General features: G+C 39.5%; 1 protein-coding gene across 1 annotated transcript in view; it reads right to left on the bottom strand.

Annotated features, from left to right (window-relative positions):
* Positions 1–2426: 2426 nt before the first annotated feature.
* Positions 2427–15412, bottom strand: part of IL23R (interleukin 23 receptor) — a 37874-nt gene continuing 24888 nt past the window's right edge. The window contains exons 11-14 of the mRNA XM_089518307.1: positions 11160–11237; positions 6794–6899; positions 5211–5301; positions 2427–3047 (exon numbers count right to left, since the gene is read on the bottom strand). Of these exons, the coding sequence (XP_089374433.1) occupies positions 2427–3047; positions 5211–5301; positions 6794–6899; positions 11160–11237 (896 nt within the window). The remainder of the gene's footprint in view (positions 3048–5210; positions 5302–6793; positions 6900–11159; positions 11238–15412) is intronic.

Here is a 15412-nt window from a genome sequence, read left to right as displayed (position 1 = left end):
GATCAGAACCCAATTTATAAGGTAGGTGGGAATGGCCTGTAGGTGTCTCCTCTTATTTCTCTTTCTTCTGAGCAAAATAAGAAAAGAATTGCTTTCTGGTGAAATTGATGAGGGTCCATCTTACTGGTAACTGCTACATTAACCATCCACAATGCTAAAGAGGGTTAGGAAATACTATTTTCTTGGCCTATTTGGACTCTGGAATAGGATGTGGACCTTCTGCCTACAAAACATTTATTCCATCACTGAGCTACAGCGCCACTGTACCCAGGGAATTTATTCCAGTACCTTAATCAATTCAGTTCCTAACTTTTTCCAGTCTCCTAGTACAGTTTTTGAGGCCTGGCAACAGAACTCTAGCCAATAGTTCAGATGTAGTTTCATCACAGATTTGTACAATGCAAATTTGCTTCTTTTTTTTTTAATTATTTTATTGGTAGAATGAAATTGATACATGTTATTATAATAAATTGATAAAATATTGATTAAATTCACCTTACAATAATATATAAAAAAGACTTTTACATTATATTCCCCATACATAAAATATATCCCTTTATATTCCATTCTTTACTACTTTATCTAACTTTAATTCATATTTCTTTTCATCATATCTTTTTCATAATTCCCCCCTTCCCCCAAGTGCTCCCCATCACCCGAGCCTGTCTTCTTATTACTCTATCTCCAGAATTGTAACTCTTCCTCTGGTGGTAAAACACCTCCTTCTTTTCCTAAAACTTTTTGTACAAATGTTTCCCATATTGCTTCGAAATCATTTCTCTTGATTATTCCTCTTCTAAACTTAATTTCACTAGTTAACTTATCATTAATTGCTATTTGCCAAATCTCTCTATAGCAAATTTGCTTCTATTGTACTGGCTCACACTGCATCATTGTATACAGGAAGGCAGCCTATGCAACTTCATCCCTTTATATGGTCTATGCAATTGTGGGATCCTTGGGATGAAAGTCACTGACCTGAGAAATATTCATGTAATTGGTTGACAATGTCAGGACCTGTAGGTTCTCAATGTCTATAGAAAAAGGAATGTTTACAGGATGAAATGGCCCACAATAGCAATGTAATTCATCAATGGGTAGGGAAGTTGTAAAAACAAATACGCATATGCAGAAATATTGGAGCTATAGGCCCAGTCTGAATGGGCCAGAATTCTCTGGGTGCAGCTCAGAGTATTCTGGCTCCAGAGCTGCCCTGACGCCCTCCTGTTACAAGGCCCTCTGTTGAAGTGCTGGACAGCTGTTTGCACATGTGTACTGCTGTGCCACACAGCACAGCTGTCATTGCAGCACATCACTTGCTTTGATGTCAGAACGAAGCACCAAGCATTGATCACATGGCTGGACATCTGTTTCTGGCCTCAGACTGAGCAATGTGTTATGGCAGCTGCACTGGGAAGCACAGCAGGGTGCACATCTGAACAGCTACTCAGCACAGCAACGAAGGGTTCTGATCTTCTGGGAAGATCTGGAGCAAAAGATAAGTTTTTTAAATACATTATCAGAGGGGTATACCCCACTTCTGGTACTGAACAGGCCAGATATCATCCAGACTGTTCACACCAGACCAGGGTTTGGGCCGTGTGCCCTCTGTACTCTCTGCTGAGAAGATGGGCGGGAGGATGTTTTATTTGGGCCATGCAGACAGGGTCTGAAACTGCTAAAGAGAGGATGTTGTGTAATGGAGAATTATGCCTGTCTGTCAGATTATCACAATAGGTAATGAGTTCTCCATCTATTTACCTGATAGTAAACAAGAAATATTTGATCCCTTGGTTCAAAACTGTTGGCTCATTTACTTGGGTTATAGAGTGTAGCTTGCTCTGCAAGTTCTTCCTGCAACACACCAGTTTTCTGGATTAGAAATGTTGCAGTCTCAGTTTATACAAATGGATCTGTGATAAGATGACCCTAACATTAGGTGGATTAAGGTGGTGGCCTCCAACAGGAGATGCTGGGAGTCAACAACAAGATGCTGGCCAAGGGAGTGTTAAGGTATCAAAGGAACACTGGTAGGGATATTGCTGTCCCATTCAAGTCTTGAAAAAGGCTTCTACTGCCAAACCAGTCAGCCTTTCTTAATCTTGTGCTCTGTCTTAGACAGCAAAATGTCTTGGGTCAACCCTCATCAGTGAAGTGTTCATATGATCAATTCTTTGCCAGGCTTTCTAGATGATCTTTTGGCCTCCTCTAGCTCTCCAATAAATAAATTGCTCATAACATCAAAGCAAAGTGGCTTGAGAACTTTCTAACTGTTATTGCTGCCACAACCATCTTCTTGACTTCACTGAAGACAACAAACCCAGAATGTTAAGGTAACCTTGGGTTATTCTTCTCAGAACTGATAAAAAGTGTTATATGCCACTGTTTCAAGATACTTGTATCCTACTTTCTTACAGCCCACACAGTCACTTTGCCATGCTTTGAGGAAAATAAGGCATTACATGTGTAGAATCTTTATCCACAACTTTTAAGCAAGAGAGCAATTCTTCTGGTATTAAGGTCTGCTCTTGAACATTGTCATCTGAAAGCAGGAACGTCCACTGCTCTGCTGTTGGTGTATTTGGTTCTTCATCTGCTGGGCTGAACACATTGCTCTGCCCACTTCCACCACTGTTCAAAACAAGGCTGATTTTCTCAAATAAAAGTGTATTTTCATCAGGCCATTTAGTGACCATGGGACTCATGTAATCTTTGATTGAACTATTCACGGGCAAAGTTGGAGAATTTGATATTGCATCTGGGTTTGGACAGTGTATTTCATTAGTACAGGTGAGTATATTTCTTAATAGTGCCTTATTGGAAACCTGAGGCTTGTATCCATTTGCTTCTATTACATCTGAGTTGCTGACAGACAAGATCCTTTCAGGAAGATCAAGCTTCTGAAGAACAGCTTCCTTGGTTTCCTTCCTGCCATCCTGTGCCTTATATTCCTTATGCACCAATATCTCCTCCACTTCAGTTATTACAGAATCCTCATAACCAGAGAATAGCTCTGTGGAAATCTGTGTTACTGAATCATTTTCCTCCTGAAAAACAATTAGGGAAATTTGGTAAAGGTTCTACCATTGCAGTTTTATAAATAAATGTAGGAAGGGGAAATAACAAACTTCCATTCACTTTCAGTCTCCCATCTAGAACAATAGGATGTCATTTCTAAACATGGTACTTTCTGAATGTTACAGCCTTGCATGCTGGTGGGAGGAAGCTGGAAATAACCTCCTCAATTGGCAGCTAAATCGATCTGTTTCACTCGACATGGCTGCTGGCTCTTTGTAGCCTTACTTAATACTGAGCAAACAGAGACCTTCCTTTGCACTCTGTGTGTGTGTGTGTCTTTTAGTCACCATTCAATGTATGGCAACCCCATGAGTTTCATAAGGTTTTCTTAAACAAGGAATACTCAGAAAGGGCTTTGCCACTTCCTTCCTCTGAAATATAGCCTACAGCATCTGATATTCATTAATGTTCTCCCATCTAAATACTAACCAGGGCTGTCTCTGCTTAGCTTTCAAGATCAGATGAAATCTGGTGCCTTAAGGGTACTTACGTTTTTAGGGCCACTTGACCCTTTTTCCTGGAGATACAACTTGAATTTTGGCTCTTCTGCATGCAAAATGTGTGATGTACTGTACCTCTGATTTATGGCTGCTCCCCACTGAATGTTTATATGGCTATTCAATGGCTATGGAACACTCTCTTTCACTCTCAGCACAGAATTATGGCAGCTGCTCTGACCCTCCACCCTCAATATCTCAGGCCCCATTCTCATTATGCAAAGAGATGGAGTGTGCAGTAGCACTAGGCATTTGAAGAACTTGTCTTGATTTTAATCTCATCACCTCTCAATTTTTATTGTTGGTTTTATTTTTTGTTAAGTGCAAGAGCCAGCATGACATAGTGGTTTGAACATTGTGTCAAGGAAATGCAACATGGGACATGCAGTTATAGAAATAAAATATGTATGTGAGAGTCAGAATTACTAAGCATGAACAATTAAGAAATCACATAGGTGTAAAGAATGATATAATTTAGAAGTCTTGGGAGCCAAGGACAAAATTAAGGAATGTACATTGGTAACACCTGAAACTTGTTACATGTACAAGGTGATCAGATGATGTTCATGGGTTGGACTTGAGTATGGGATGAACAAAAGTCAACCAATCATTGTGAATGTACACACCCACTGGGTGGTAATTGTCTAGTGGGTGGTAACAAACATTTGCTATAATAATTGCCAGTTTTGCTAATGTAACTTGTGGGTAGTTGAGGAGTATTGGTAGAATGTAGAGATATTGTGGATTGTTGGGCATATAGAGATAGTAACTGTATATAGTAGAATAAAGTAGATCTTTTATCTAAGACTACTGAGTTGTGTTGGTGTCTTGAGTGAAGATACAAGAGCCAGCAGAATCCTGATGGTGTTTGGAGACATCTGAAGAAGAAGAGTGAGAAGGCTTGGAGAAGATTGTCAGGGTCTTCAGCCTATTCTCAGAAAACTCTGCTGCTTTGGGAGAAAGCATTAACCACTGACCAAAGCTGGTCAGCTCAGCTTCATTAACAAGGTGGTGAGTTACAGCCTGAGGTGAAGAGCAACAACTCCCATCATCCCTAACACATTGGACTATGACTCTAAAGACCAGGGTTTGATTCCTTGCTCAGCCATGAAACCCACTGGGTGACCTTGGGCAAGTCACACGGTCTCAGCTTCAGGGGAAGGCAATAGCAAATCTCCTCTGAACAAATTATGGCAAGAAACCCCCATGATAGGTTTGCCTTAGGGTCACTATAAGTCAGAAAAATTTGAAGGCACACAAGAACAACCACAAATTAGTTTTTTTTTTTACTGATTTTAATCTTCCTTTTATTATGTGCAATCTCCTTTCATTGGTTCATTACACACACACACACACACACACACACACACGCAAGCAAGCACACCTTACTGTACACCATACAGAGAATTCTGATTATTAGATGGTCTCAAATTCCAGTCAATCAATGAGTTAATCAACAGCCCAGCAACTGTACCTCATTGTATCATAGGCATAAAAGAAGAGCATCTATGCTCAGTTTTTAAAGATAGCATGACATGTTTAAACATCCTTAAAGAGACAAAGTACTCCCTCCCTCCTTCCTCTTTAGTTGCTTAGAACACAAGGAAAAAGTAGAAAGTTTACCTTGAGAGTTACCTGAAGTGACTTTACCACACTGCTGTTCTGTAACTTAGGATAATCTTCAAAAACACACTTTGGTGTTACTGAACTCAACATTGTAGTAATTCTTAAAAACAAAATGAAAGCAGGTTCATTGTATTTTTGAAGTATTATTCATAATTCCTATTCTTAGAAGAAAATGCTCTAGCCAAAATAGAGACATTTGTCTTCAAATAAATGTCACTATCAAATAGATGTGAAGTGAGATTGAATTAAGGTAGATAGTGGCTTCCATGTGAGTGGGGCAATGAATCTACTCTGGGTTCTAATCAGCTCCTGAGGAGTTATCCAAACCACTAAGACCATCCTGAAGGTAAGTTTCAGTCCCTTGAATAACTCCTTTATATTATAAACAGAAGCCTGGGAGAGATTCACTGCTCCAATGATACAGAAGCCACTAAAAGCCACTGGATTCAAGGGAATTTTTAAAACAGAAGGATGGGGTGCAAAACACTGTTTGTGTATATTGCCCCACAGATCCCTCTTAGGTTATTCCCCTCATTTCTGGTCTTTGAGGAAGCTGGAACAAAAACCACTGGTAATTGCTTCCAGGTGAGGCTTCTCCTGTGCAACCAGGTTTACTGAATTTTATGAAGGTACACACAGCATCATCTCCCATTGTTGACCCTTCTATGTTTTTCAATTTCTTTGTAAGCAAAACTATGTGCAGGGGGAAAAATGGAATAGCTGCACAGTGTCTTTTGACTGGTATTGAAGGGGCACACCCTGGAATGAAGGAGACAAAATTAAGAAAATGATGAGAGGAGAAGTTCAGTGCCATTCTTTTATATACAAAGTTATCATACATTCTACTTTTCTGGCATTCAGATCTATGCCTGATCTGAATTCTGCCATCAGTTGCAACTTTAATACTGAAATACTGAAGTTAAGAATAATTTTTTTTGACAGCGCTGAACAACGTTACTGGTGAACCACATCCTATTAAAATTAAATGTAGACTTCTGGTGCATGCAGATATTGCCTGGATAAGTTACATTTTGGATTACGAATCACAGAATCCCTCATCTTCTGCAAATTGACCAATCTTCAGTTTGCAAATTGGCAAACTGATGTACCTCACAATCAGGAAAGCACTGCAGATGACATTTCCCAGCACTGTAGTACCTTGGAAACCCTTTGTTTGGGGTGCTATCTGTCTGAAAATATAGGTTGTGGAGGTCATGTTTAGTTGTTAATTGCACTAAACGTGAACCCCCTAAGTTATGAGATGGTAAATTCAGCTTATTATCTGTACCTGCTGAACAGGATTCTAGCTGTTATTTTTAGTCTGAACTTACGAAACAGTTAAGGATGGTGATTATGATGATAGCTAAAATAAAGTGTAGGAACAGTGTGTATCGTGTTTTAAAGAAGACTTGTACAATACTGGAAATATGATTCTTTCATGGTGGGGGGGGAGATAAAGAAAGTGAACAAAATTGTGGCGGGGGAATTTTAGCAGATGTAAAAATGGGGTGACCCATATACAAGCCACACAATCCCATACCTGCTGTAAGGCGTAAGGAAGGAAAAACTGGGGAAAACAGTGCTATCTGTACCTTTTTCTGTAGGATTTCTTAGCAATCAAAGTCAAAATAAAGATAGACAAGACTGTTGCTCCAAAGCCAGTTCCTGCCATAACTCCAACATCATAATCATTGCCATCTGGAAAGAGAGAAAGAGTGGGTGAGTGGGAGAAAACAATGATTACCATTTTAATTTTATACCATGTCTATACATTCTATATTTCTGAATAATTCTGAATAACAGAACAATGGAATAACATTACTTTTCTTAGACATGATTATGCTCTGTAGGTTGCACTTGAAGCTAATCCATGTAACATAGCACAGTTTGTTCAGTTTTAAAATGTGAAGCTACATTGGAATCATTCAGCTGCGAACTGTATGGAATATTACGTATCTACTGACCATTCTTCATGTCTACCACATCAGCCACTAAGGCTGCATCCACACTGTAGAAATAACTCAGTTTCATAACACATTAATTGCCATAGCTCAATGCTATGTATTTCTGGGAATTGTGGTTTGTTGTGGCACCAGAGAGATTTGCCAGAGAAGGATAAATGTCTCACAAAACTATAAATCCCAGAATTCCCTAGCATTGAGCCATGGCAGTTAAAGAGTGTCAAACTGGATTATTTCTCCTGTGTGGATGCAGTCTGAATAAACAAACTGAGGCACTGAGGGTGGATTTTCCCGTCAAACCATGTAGTTATGTGGGGTTGATTTTCCTAAGGAAATCAAAATTATAATTGTTGACTATTATGGAGAGAGAGACCCCATGTTCTTGGTACTATTCTCCTCTTGCCCATAAAGATAAATCCAGGTTTTGTTTTTATTTATTTAATGTATTTCTGTATTGCCTCCTACAAGAGCTCCTGAGGCAAAGAACAAATTAAAGCAATTTTAAAAGTACAAACACACTTACTAAAATACTTTTAAAAAACTTTTTAAAACAATCTATTTTTAGAAGAGTTAAAATGGAGCAATTTGAAACATTAAATTATATTATCATACGTTGAAGACTATTTATGTCAGGGTATAACACTGTGTTTTTACCTATTAAGCTTCAGGACCCTAATGGGCTTAGATAGATAGATAGATAGCAAGCATAACACAACCTAATGGAAGAATTGCTGCAGAATTGCTGACCTGCAGATCCCTGCAGATTCTAACACCCACCCACACACACCATGACTGAAATATAAAACTGTGAAGTCTTTCTTGTGGTGGCATGTTATTCCTGCCTTTTCATATATGACCATTTATGAAGCTAAACCGAACATCAACTTTTGATCAGCCAGATGGGTGGGTGGTGATGTTGCTAATATATGCTGGATCTATGTGGACTTTTTATGGGTATGTGTAGAGTAGAAAAAGGAATGAGATCTAATGCCATTAGCCATTCTGGCAGGGGGTAATATCTAGAGGGCATGAAGTTTGAGAAAGCTGTTGTAATGCTTAAATTCTTTATATCAGCTACAAACATATGCAGGAGGGGAGTATACTTTGGCCTCTTACCTACTTGTAATGTATTTTCGTGAGCCATAAAATTCTTATCACTTTATCCAAGGCCAAAAGCACAGCCACTGTATACAGAAGTGAGCTGATGACAGAGTGGCCCATTTAGAGCCATGGCTTGGACAAGGGTCCATATAAATAATGATATTCTATCTTGATGTAGCTAGCCTCTTCAAAGGGTCCAAAACACTTCACCTATTTTATCTTGTTGAAGACTATATAAGAGGCGGCAGATGACATTGCTGGGCTAAGATTACCTAAGGAAATTTCTTTAGTCATTGTGCAGAGGTGATATTTAAATAGCAGCTTCTTTGACACCTAAGACAAGTTGCTCACTATATCATATGCAGGATCCTCCAATAGTCTTGTTTATCAGCATGTACTGTGCTCCCTAAGAAATGCTCAAATAAAGCATGCTTACAATTTCCAGCTCTTTTCCTAATCTGTCTTGGAGAATGTCAGAAGAGAGGGGATTTCCATTGCAGTGTTGCTCAGAATGATTAACCTCTATGATGAATTAACTGCCTACAAGCCAAGATGACAAGACGAAGGCCTGGTACATACCGCCAAGAAATGGCAGCCAGGTGGCAATTCCAGGATTAGGGACCGCACAGCAACCTTACGGTCCCTAACCCTAGCACATTATGGTGTTGGCATAATGGCGGCCTACAGGGGCTGCCATTGTGATGTAAGCGATGTGCAGCGTATAGACATCGTTGTGTGTCACTTAAATCATGAGTGTGCCAATAGTACACTTGTGACGTTCGCGCAGCATCCAAAGAAGGAGGGACGCCGTGTAGTTTGGCTGCTGTGGCATCCCTTCGGAAGAAAATCAGCCACCTCTAGCCCACCCTTTCGGGGAGGTTTGTTTCACACCTTAGACTGTCATACTTTGGACACATCATAAGAAGACATGAATTGTTGGAAAAGACAATAATGTTAGGAAAGGTGGTGGGAGGTAGAAAGAGAGGAAGACAACATGCTAGATGGATGGACTTCATTAAAGAGACCATTAACATGAGTTTGCAAGAGCTAGGCAGAGCAGTAAAGGACGGGGGGTGGGTGGGGATGGGGTGGAGATGTCTCACCCATAGGATCGTTATGGGTCAAAGATCAATGTGAAGGTAGTTAACAACAAAAAACTACCATAAGCAGTGGGATGGTCTTACACTCTTTAAAATATATTCTGTGCTCTTCTGCTTTTTAAAGCTTTGCTTTGTTTCTCCCTACCCATATTCAGCCTTCACAGGTTTGAGTACATAGATCAAAGAAAGAGACAGATGGGTGAAAACAAAGGACAGGCATTATCTAGACTCCAATTATGTTACAAGCATTGATGCTTCTTTGCTTTCAACACTGATGTGTTTATAAAGGTGTGGGAATGGGAAGGTTTTAAAAATTCCTATTACTCTATGCTTTATTTTTTACTCACACTGACACTTTATGAGCCTTATAGTCCAGATCTTTCAAATTTTTCTTTTACACAGACAATTACACTGTCATTGATAGTTTATGGAGACCACCATGTAAAGAAGCCATTTTAAGCATTTTAAAAAATAGTCCATATAGTGCACAGATGATGGGATTCAAACATATATATCAGTGGGTGTTTTTAAAAATAGATATTTCTAATTGATTGTGCTCACAAACATATCACACTTGGCAAAAAGCCCCTGCACCGTGACCTGTCCACTGTGCTTTTTTACTAGAGAAATTCATCTACTTTCCCTGAAAATTCAGGCTCATCCATTTTACTTTCCCTGAAGATTAATACCTCTTTGATCAATTAATGTGGTTCCCCACAGATCACCTGCAATACTCTTGTGAAAGGGTTATCTATGGATCACAGAATGGGAACCATTGCTCCATTCCAATCCCCTTCTTGATCTAGAGCTACAGTATACCCATCCTTTTCCTGGAGACTTCTAGTACTTCTAGCCAGAGCCAGTTTGATAGTCCATGAGATATGAAATTTGATGACACCTGGGTGATGGTGGAGTTGGACATATTAGGTTTGAGTAACTTAACTGACTCTATTAGCTACTTACTCTAGTTAAATAAGTTTTAGGGGGTTGGGCAAATTGGGTCAGGAGAGGCTATTTAGTTAAGGCCCAACACTTCACCAAAACTGCAACAGAAACATCATTCATCTGTCCTTAGATCACTGGTAGAATGGGCCTCCTTCTCCCCATTCAGCGGATGCCCAGTAAAGTAGGGGAGTTCAGACCGTGGCAATAGCATCACAATTATGATTAAAACTGAATTTACACTGCAGGAATAATCCAGTTTGTTATCACTTTAACTGCCCATGTCTCAATGCTATGGAATCCTGGGATTTGTAGTTTGTTGGGACACCAGACCTCTCTGACAGAGAAGGCTAAATGTTATAAATAAACTACAATCCCCAGAGTTCAATAGCACTGAGCCATGACAATTAAAGTGGTGTCAAGCTCGATTATTTCTGCAGTGCATATGCATCCTAAGTAGTGATTTAGATAACTTTCATATTCATGATCACTATCTAGTCACAATTGTGAGCTGGTATACCTAACTAAACAGCTGATGTAGAACACTGGTCCATACAACACATTAAAGTACATCTACAGTATATGACTTTAGTAATCAAACCGATCATTTTAAAAATTCAGACAAACACATATTGTTTTATATTAAGTAATCATCTCTGAATGCCTCCAGGTTGTGATTGATTTTGTGTTTCATTTTTGATGTATGAAAATACCCTAAAGTTTCATTTTCCTGGAATCACATAAATGGCTGTTACATTTAGTTCCAGCTACCCTGAGATATCATCATTCATTTGTAAAAGCCTCCTCTGCTAGTCAGACAGAAAACTCTCAATTTTGCAAAACCCAAAATTGACATTTCATACCATTGGTAGCTGCAGAAGAGCTTCTTGGATCCTTCTCCACATGCCTGTCCTGAACATTTTTCTCCAGTACTAATTATAAGAAACAAAGAAAGAGAAAATTATTTCCACCATAACATGACAGCACACACAGCATTCCTTTAGTAAATTCAAACTAAAGGAAAAAGAGGTTCCACCCCAACATTAGGAAGAACATCCTGACAGAAAGGGCTGTTCGACAGTGGAACACACTCCCTTGGAGAATGGTGGTCTCCTTCTTTGTAGGTCCTTAAACAGGGGCTGGATGGTAATCTGTCAGGGACACTTTGATTGTGAGCTCCTGCATGGCAGGGGGTTGGACTGGAGGGCCCTTGTGGTCTCTTCCAACTCTATGATTCTATGATTCTAAGTAAACAGGCAACTTGAGGGCACATACATATATGCCCATGGTGTTTAACCTTTGTTTTAAAATAGTATTTAAAATTGTTTTAATTCTATTGTTAGTTGAATAATTTGAATTGTTAGTTGAATAAACCTCTAATTCTGTATGTTTTAAACTACTTGTATTTTTATTGCAATCTTCTGTCTGCTGTAAGCTGCCTTGTGTCCCATTCTGGAAAACATGTATGATAATAAATAAAGTGATGGCTGGCTGAACTGAGTTCACTGGTGCTTCTAGTGTAGTACTGTATTGCCTGCTCTGATTACCAGTGGCTGTCCAGGGGTTTCCGACTCTAGACTTTCCCAACCCTGCCTAGAGATTTGGGAGACTGAGGCTGGTCTACACAGGCCAGAATATTCCAGGAGCAGCCCAGATTATTCTGGTCCTGATGTTTCCCATTAACTGGGGGATCATTGCCATCCTCTGAGGCTGAGTAGGTGTGACTTGCCCAAGGACTCTCAGTGGGTGTTATAGCTCAGCAGAGATTCAAACTCAGTTCTCCAGAGTTATAGTCCAACATTCAAACCACTACACCATATTAGCTCATATTTCCCCCTAAACATCTGATTTCATTCTTAAGCAGTTACCCCAGTGATCTCAATTACCTATTTTATTTTAAATCACAATTTTTCATTGTATTACTATGGGCTCTTCTTACCCATTGGGGTTTTGTTCCAGTGATAGCAAAATCTGTGAATGCCCAAATCCCATTATATACAATGATGTAGTAAAATGTTCCTTATATAAAATGGAAAAATAAACATTTGCTTTATGGAATTTTTCTTACAATATTTTCAATTTGTGGATGGTTGAATGCAGATATGGAGAGCTGACTGTACTTGATTTTATTGTACTTGTGGGTTTTAATATTACAATATTGTAAACTGCTTTGGGATTTTTGAATGAAAAACAGAGAGATAAAGTTTCAAATGAACAGTAATCAGATAAAGTCCCTGCCCATAGCCCTGGGAACTGATCAAAGAGGCCAGGTGTTGACAGTTACTACCCTAGTAAAGACAAACTATGGTATACAGTATATGAAAGCCATCCTGTGTGATCTCTGGTATAAAATTAACAATGACTAGTACTAGATTGACAGTCCATTCTGAATGCTACTCTTAGATCTCCTCAGTTCATTATGTCTTATTGTTTCATATGATCATTTATTTTATTAATATGTATATTTATATATCTTTAACCATATAATGACTTCCAGATCAGCCAATCAAATAACAAATGAGCCAGTGAAAAGGTGACATGTCTGCCCAGAACTCCACCTGCAATAGCTGGCAATGGGCTCTTGCTTTGTGTCTAGCTCTGGATCAATGCTATTTATTTAGTGTTCATTTACAGTCCCTTGATTTTCAAATTTACAGCAGCCAATCTGGCTTCACCCTGAAGTATGTGCCATTTTCTGTGTAACCCAGAAAGAGAGAAAGAGCATGCAGGCATCTGTGTGTGTTTCAGTTCAGAAAGGAGAGTATAATTTTGCCTTTGATAGCATGCATAATTAATTAATTAAAATACTGTCATTAACAGCAAATAGAGTTGCCAGATGTTCGTCATCTTAAATCTCAAAGAATATACTGGTCAAGGTCTTGCATTGTCTGTGTAATAAACCATTAGGTAAGCAGTTTGACAGACTTCCTTGCACAAGAATAAGAGCCCAAAAGACAACAAATAATGGTGGATCACCCTAGTTACCTCCTGAACTAATGACCAGACTCATGGAGTACTACTCTATGTGTAGCTTCCAACAGATTCTAGCCTGACTTACCTATCACTTCCCTATAGGGTTTTCAGGTCAGCAATATCCCATTCCCTGAGATTTCAGAGCCAAAACCTGGCATCAGGAGGCAAGACCTCCTGAGGTCACAGGAGAGGGCCTTTGTAACGTGATGGAATTGTTGTGTGGCATTATATCTTCTGGTTTTAAGGTACATGTATGGATCACTAAATCATATTACCCAGCACTGTGGGTAGAAAGAGCCATAAACAGGGACATGCATAGTCATTTTTAATAGCTTTTAAGCCTATAGTTAGACACTATTAAGCTCTTATGTCAACAGCTAAGCAACTCCATGGATAAACATATCTGACTATACTTGCATCTCTACATACCTCAGGGATTAATTTAGGTGCTTCTTACTCTCCTTTACAAGGCAGCTGACAAGAAGTCATGTCTAATGTCCTTCTGTCCCATATAATGCCCTGAAGTGCCTTCTAAAATATGAGACAAGGTGTGTACAGATGTATACACACACATTCACACACCCCTGGGATGAAGCAGATACCTTTGTCTTTGCCTTAGGATGAGACAAGGTGTATGTCAGTCTAAGGAAACTGCAATGGTCCTGGGGTATCCTTGAGTGGGCTCTGTTTGGTGAACCCAGTCCAGCATGTGCTGTCAGAGCATTCTGGGTTAGCCGTTTCTGGAAACAGGTACATCAAGAATCTGGGTTAAATGTGGCTAACCAGACCATATCATAATCCAAAGCAGAAGGTTGTGGACAATTTGATAGCCATATCGATAACAAAATGCACTCAACAGGTGCAGTGGTTGCTGGTAATCTATACTGTTTATGGAGAGTCTTAACAGGTCTTATGCAATTTCTAGGACTTGTGGAAGGCTCATTATCAATCATCTGTTTCTCTCTCTCTCTCTCTCTCTCTCTCTCTGTGTGTGTGTGTGTGTGTGTGTGTGTGTGTAAGGGGTGGGTGGGAAGTTAAGTCCTGTGCCTCTACTGCCAGAGCATGTGTAAGAAGAATATGGCTCATGAGTTGTAGTGCTGGCCTTCCACTTCCTATCTTGCTCTGAGATTCCATCCAAACGATAGAAGTGTACATAGGTATCAGCAGTGCTTGGGAAAAGAAGGCTTATGTTTTAACGAAATGCTGCCACCTTTTGGCTTTAGGAATCATAGCAGGTTCTTTCAAGAAACTCTGTAATGGTATGAACTTTTAAAAATGGAATCATTGAGACATCAACACTATTCATTCTCTGATTGTCACTTCTAAGATTAATTAGACATTTCAGTCAGCAAAGATTTTGTATTTATAAAATATTTACTTGTACACGGATGATTTTATAGAACTTTTGTAGTTAATGTGTCCCATACTGGGGGAATCTCTAGCTTTTCTATTTCTGTCTATCAGACACCACCTATGTGGAGGCCCAGGATGATACTTCCCTTAAGAAGGATGAGGCATAGAGTGAGTTCTTTCCTTCTTCCTTACAAACACACACCAGGAGGGTCTTGCTAATTGAAGGAATTGATGGCCAAAATAGCTGGCACACATTTCTCCAAAGCCAGCAAAAAAACTGTTTTGGTCAGGATGCCTTAGGAGATCATCTGTGCTACTGGCACTCTTCCACAGTATCCCACCCACAATGCCATGCCTTGCAGAAAGAGCCAGGTATTTGACCTAGCTGGGTCTTTGTGAAGCAGCACTGGCTGCTTTGGATGGCTAACACTCTTTCCACAGAAGTCCTCTGTCCACTGTCTTTCTCTCACAGGGAGACAGAAGGCAAGTGGTGGAGGCAAAGATTCGTGGTGGTGGTGGATGACTTCTCCTGTCTTGTGTGATAAAAGAAGTCTGATTATTATTGCTGCAGGAGAGGAAATGTAGGGTAAATATGTAATAAATATATTGTTTGGTTGAGAGAAGGCTCACTTGATTCAGTAACTGAAACCTGTCAGAAAGGATAAATTTAAGGAGGAATACCAATTCACATTGGGGTGTGGGAAATTAACTTTCTTTCCATTAAGGAAGAAAGCAATCTGGCTATTTATGACTGTAAATAAATCCATTAATTTCTATATGG

The sequence above is a fragment of the Sceloporus occidentalis genome, unplaced genomic scaffold, assembly GCF_023333645.1.
Source record: "Sceloporus occidentalis isolate IW3139 unplaced genomic scaffold, rSceOcc1.0.p SCAF_3, whole genome shotgun sequence".
NCBI lineage: Eukaryota > Metazoa > Chordata > Lepidosauria > Squamata > Phrynosomatidae > Sceloporus > Sceloporus occidentalis.
Note: the sequence above shows the minus strand (reverse complement) of the source record. Positions and strands in the feature narration are given on the sequence as shown.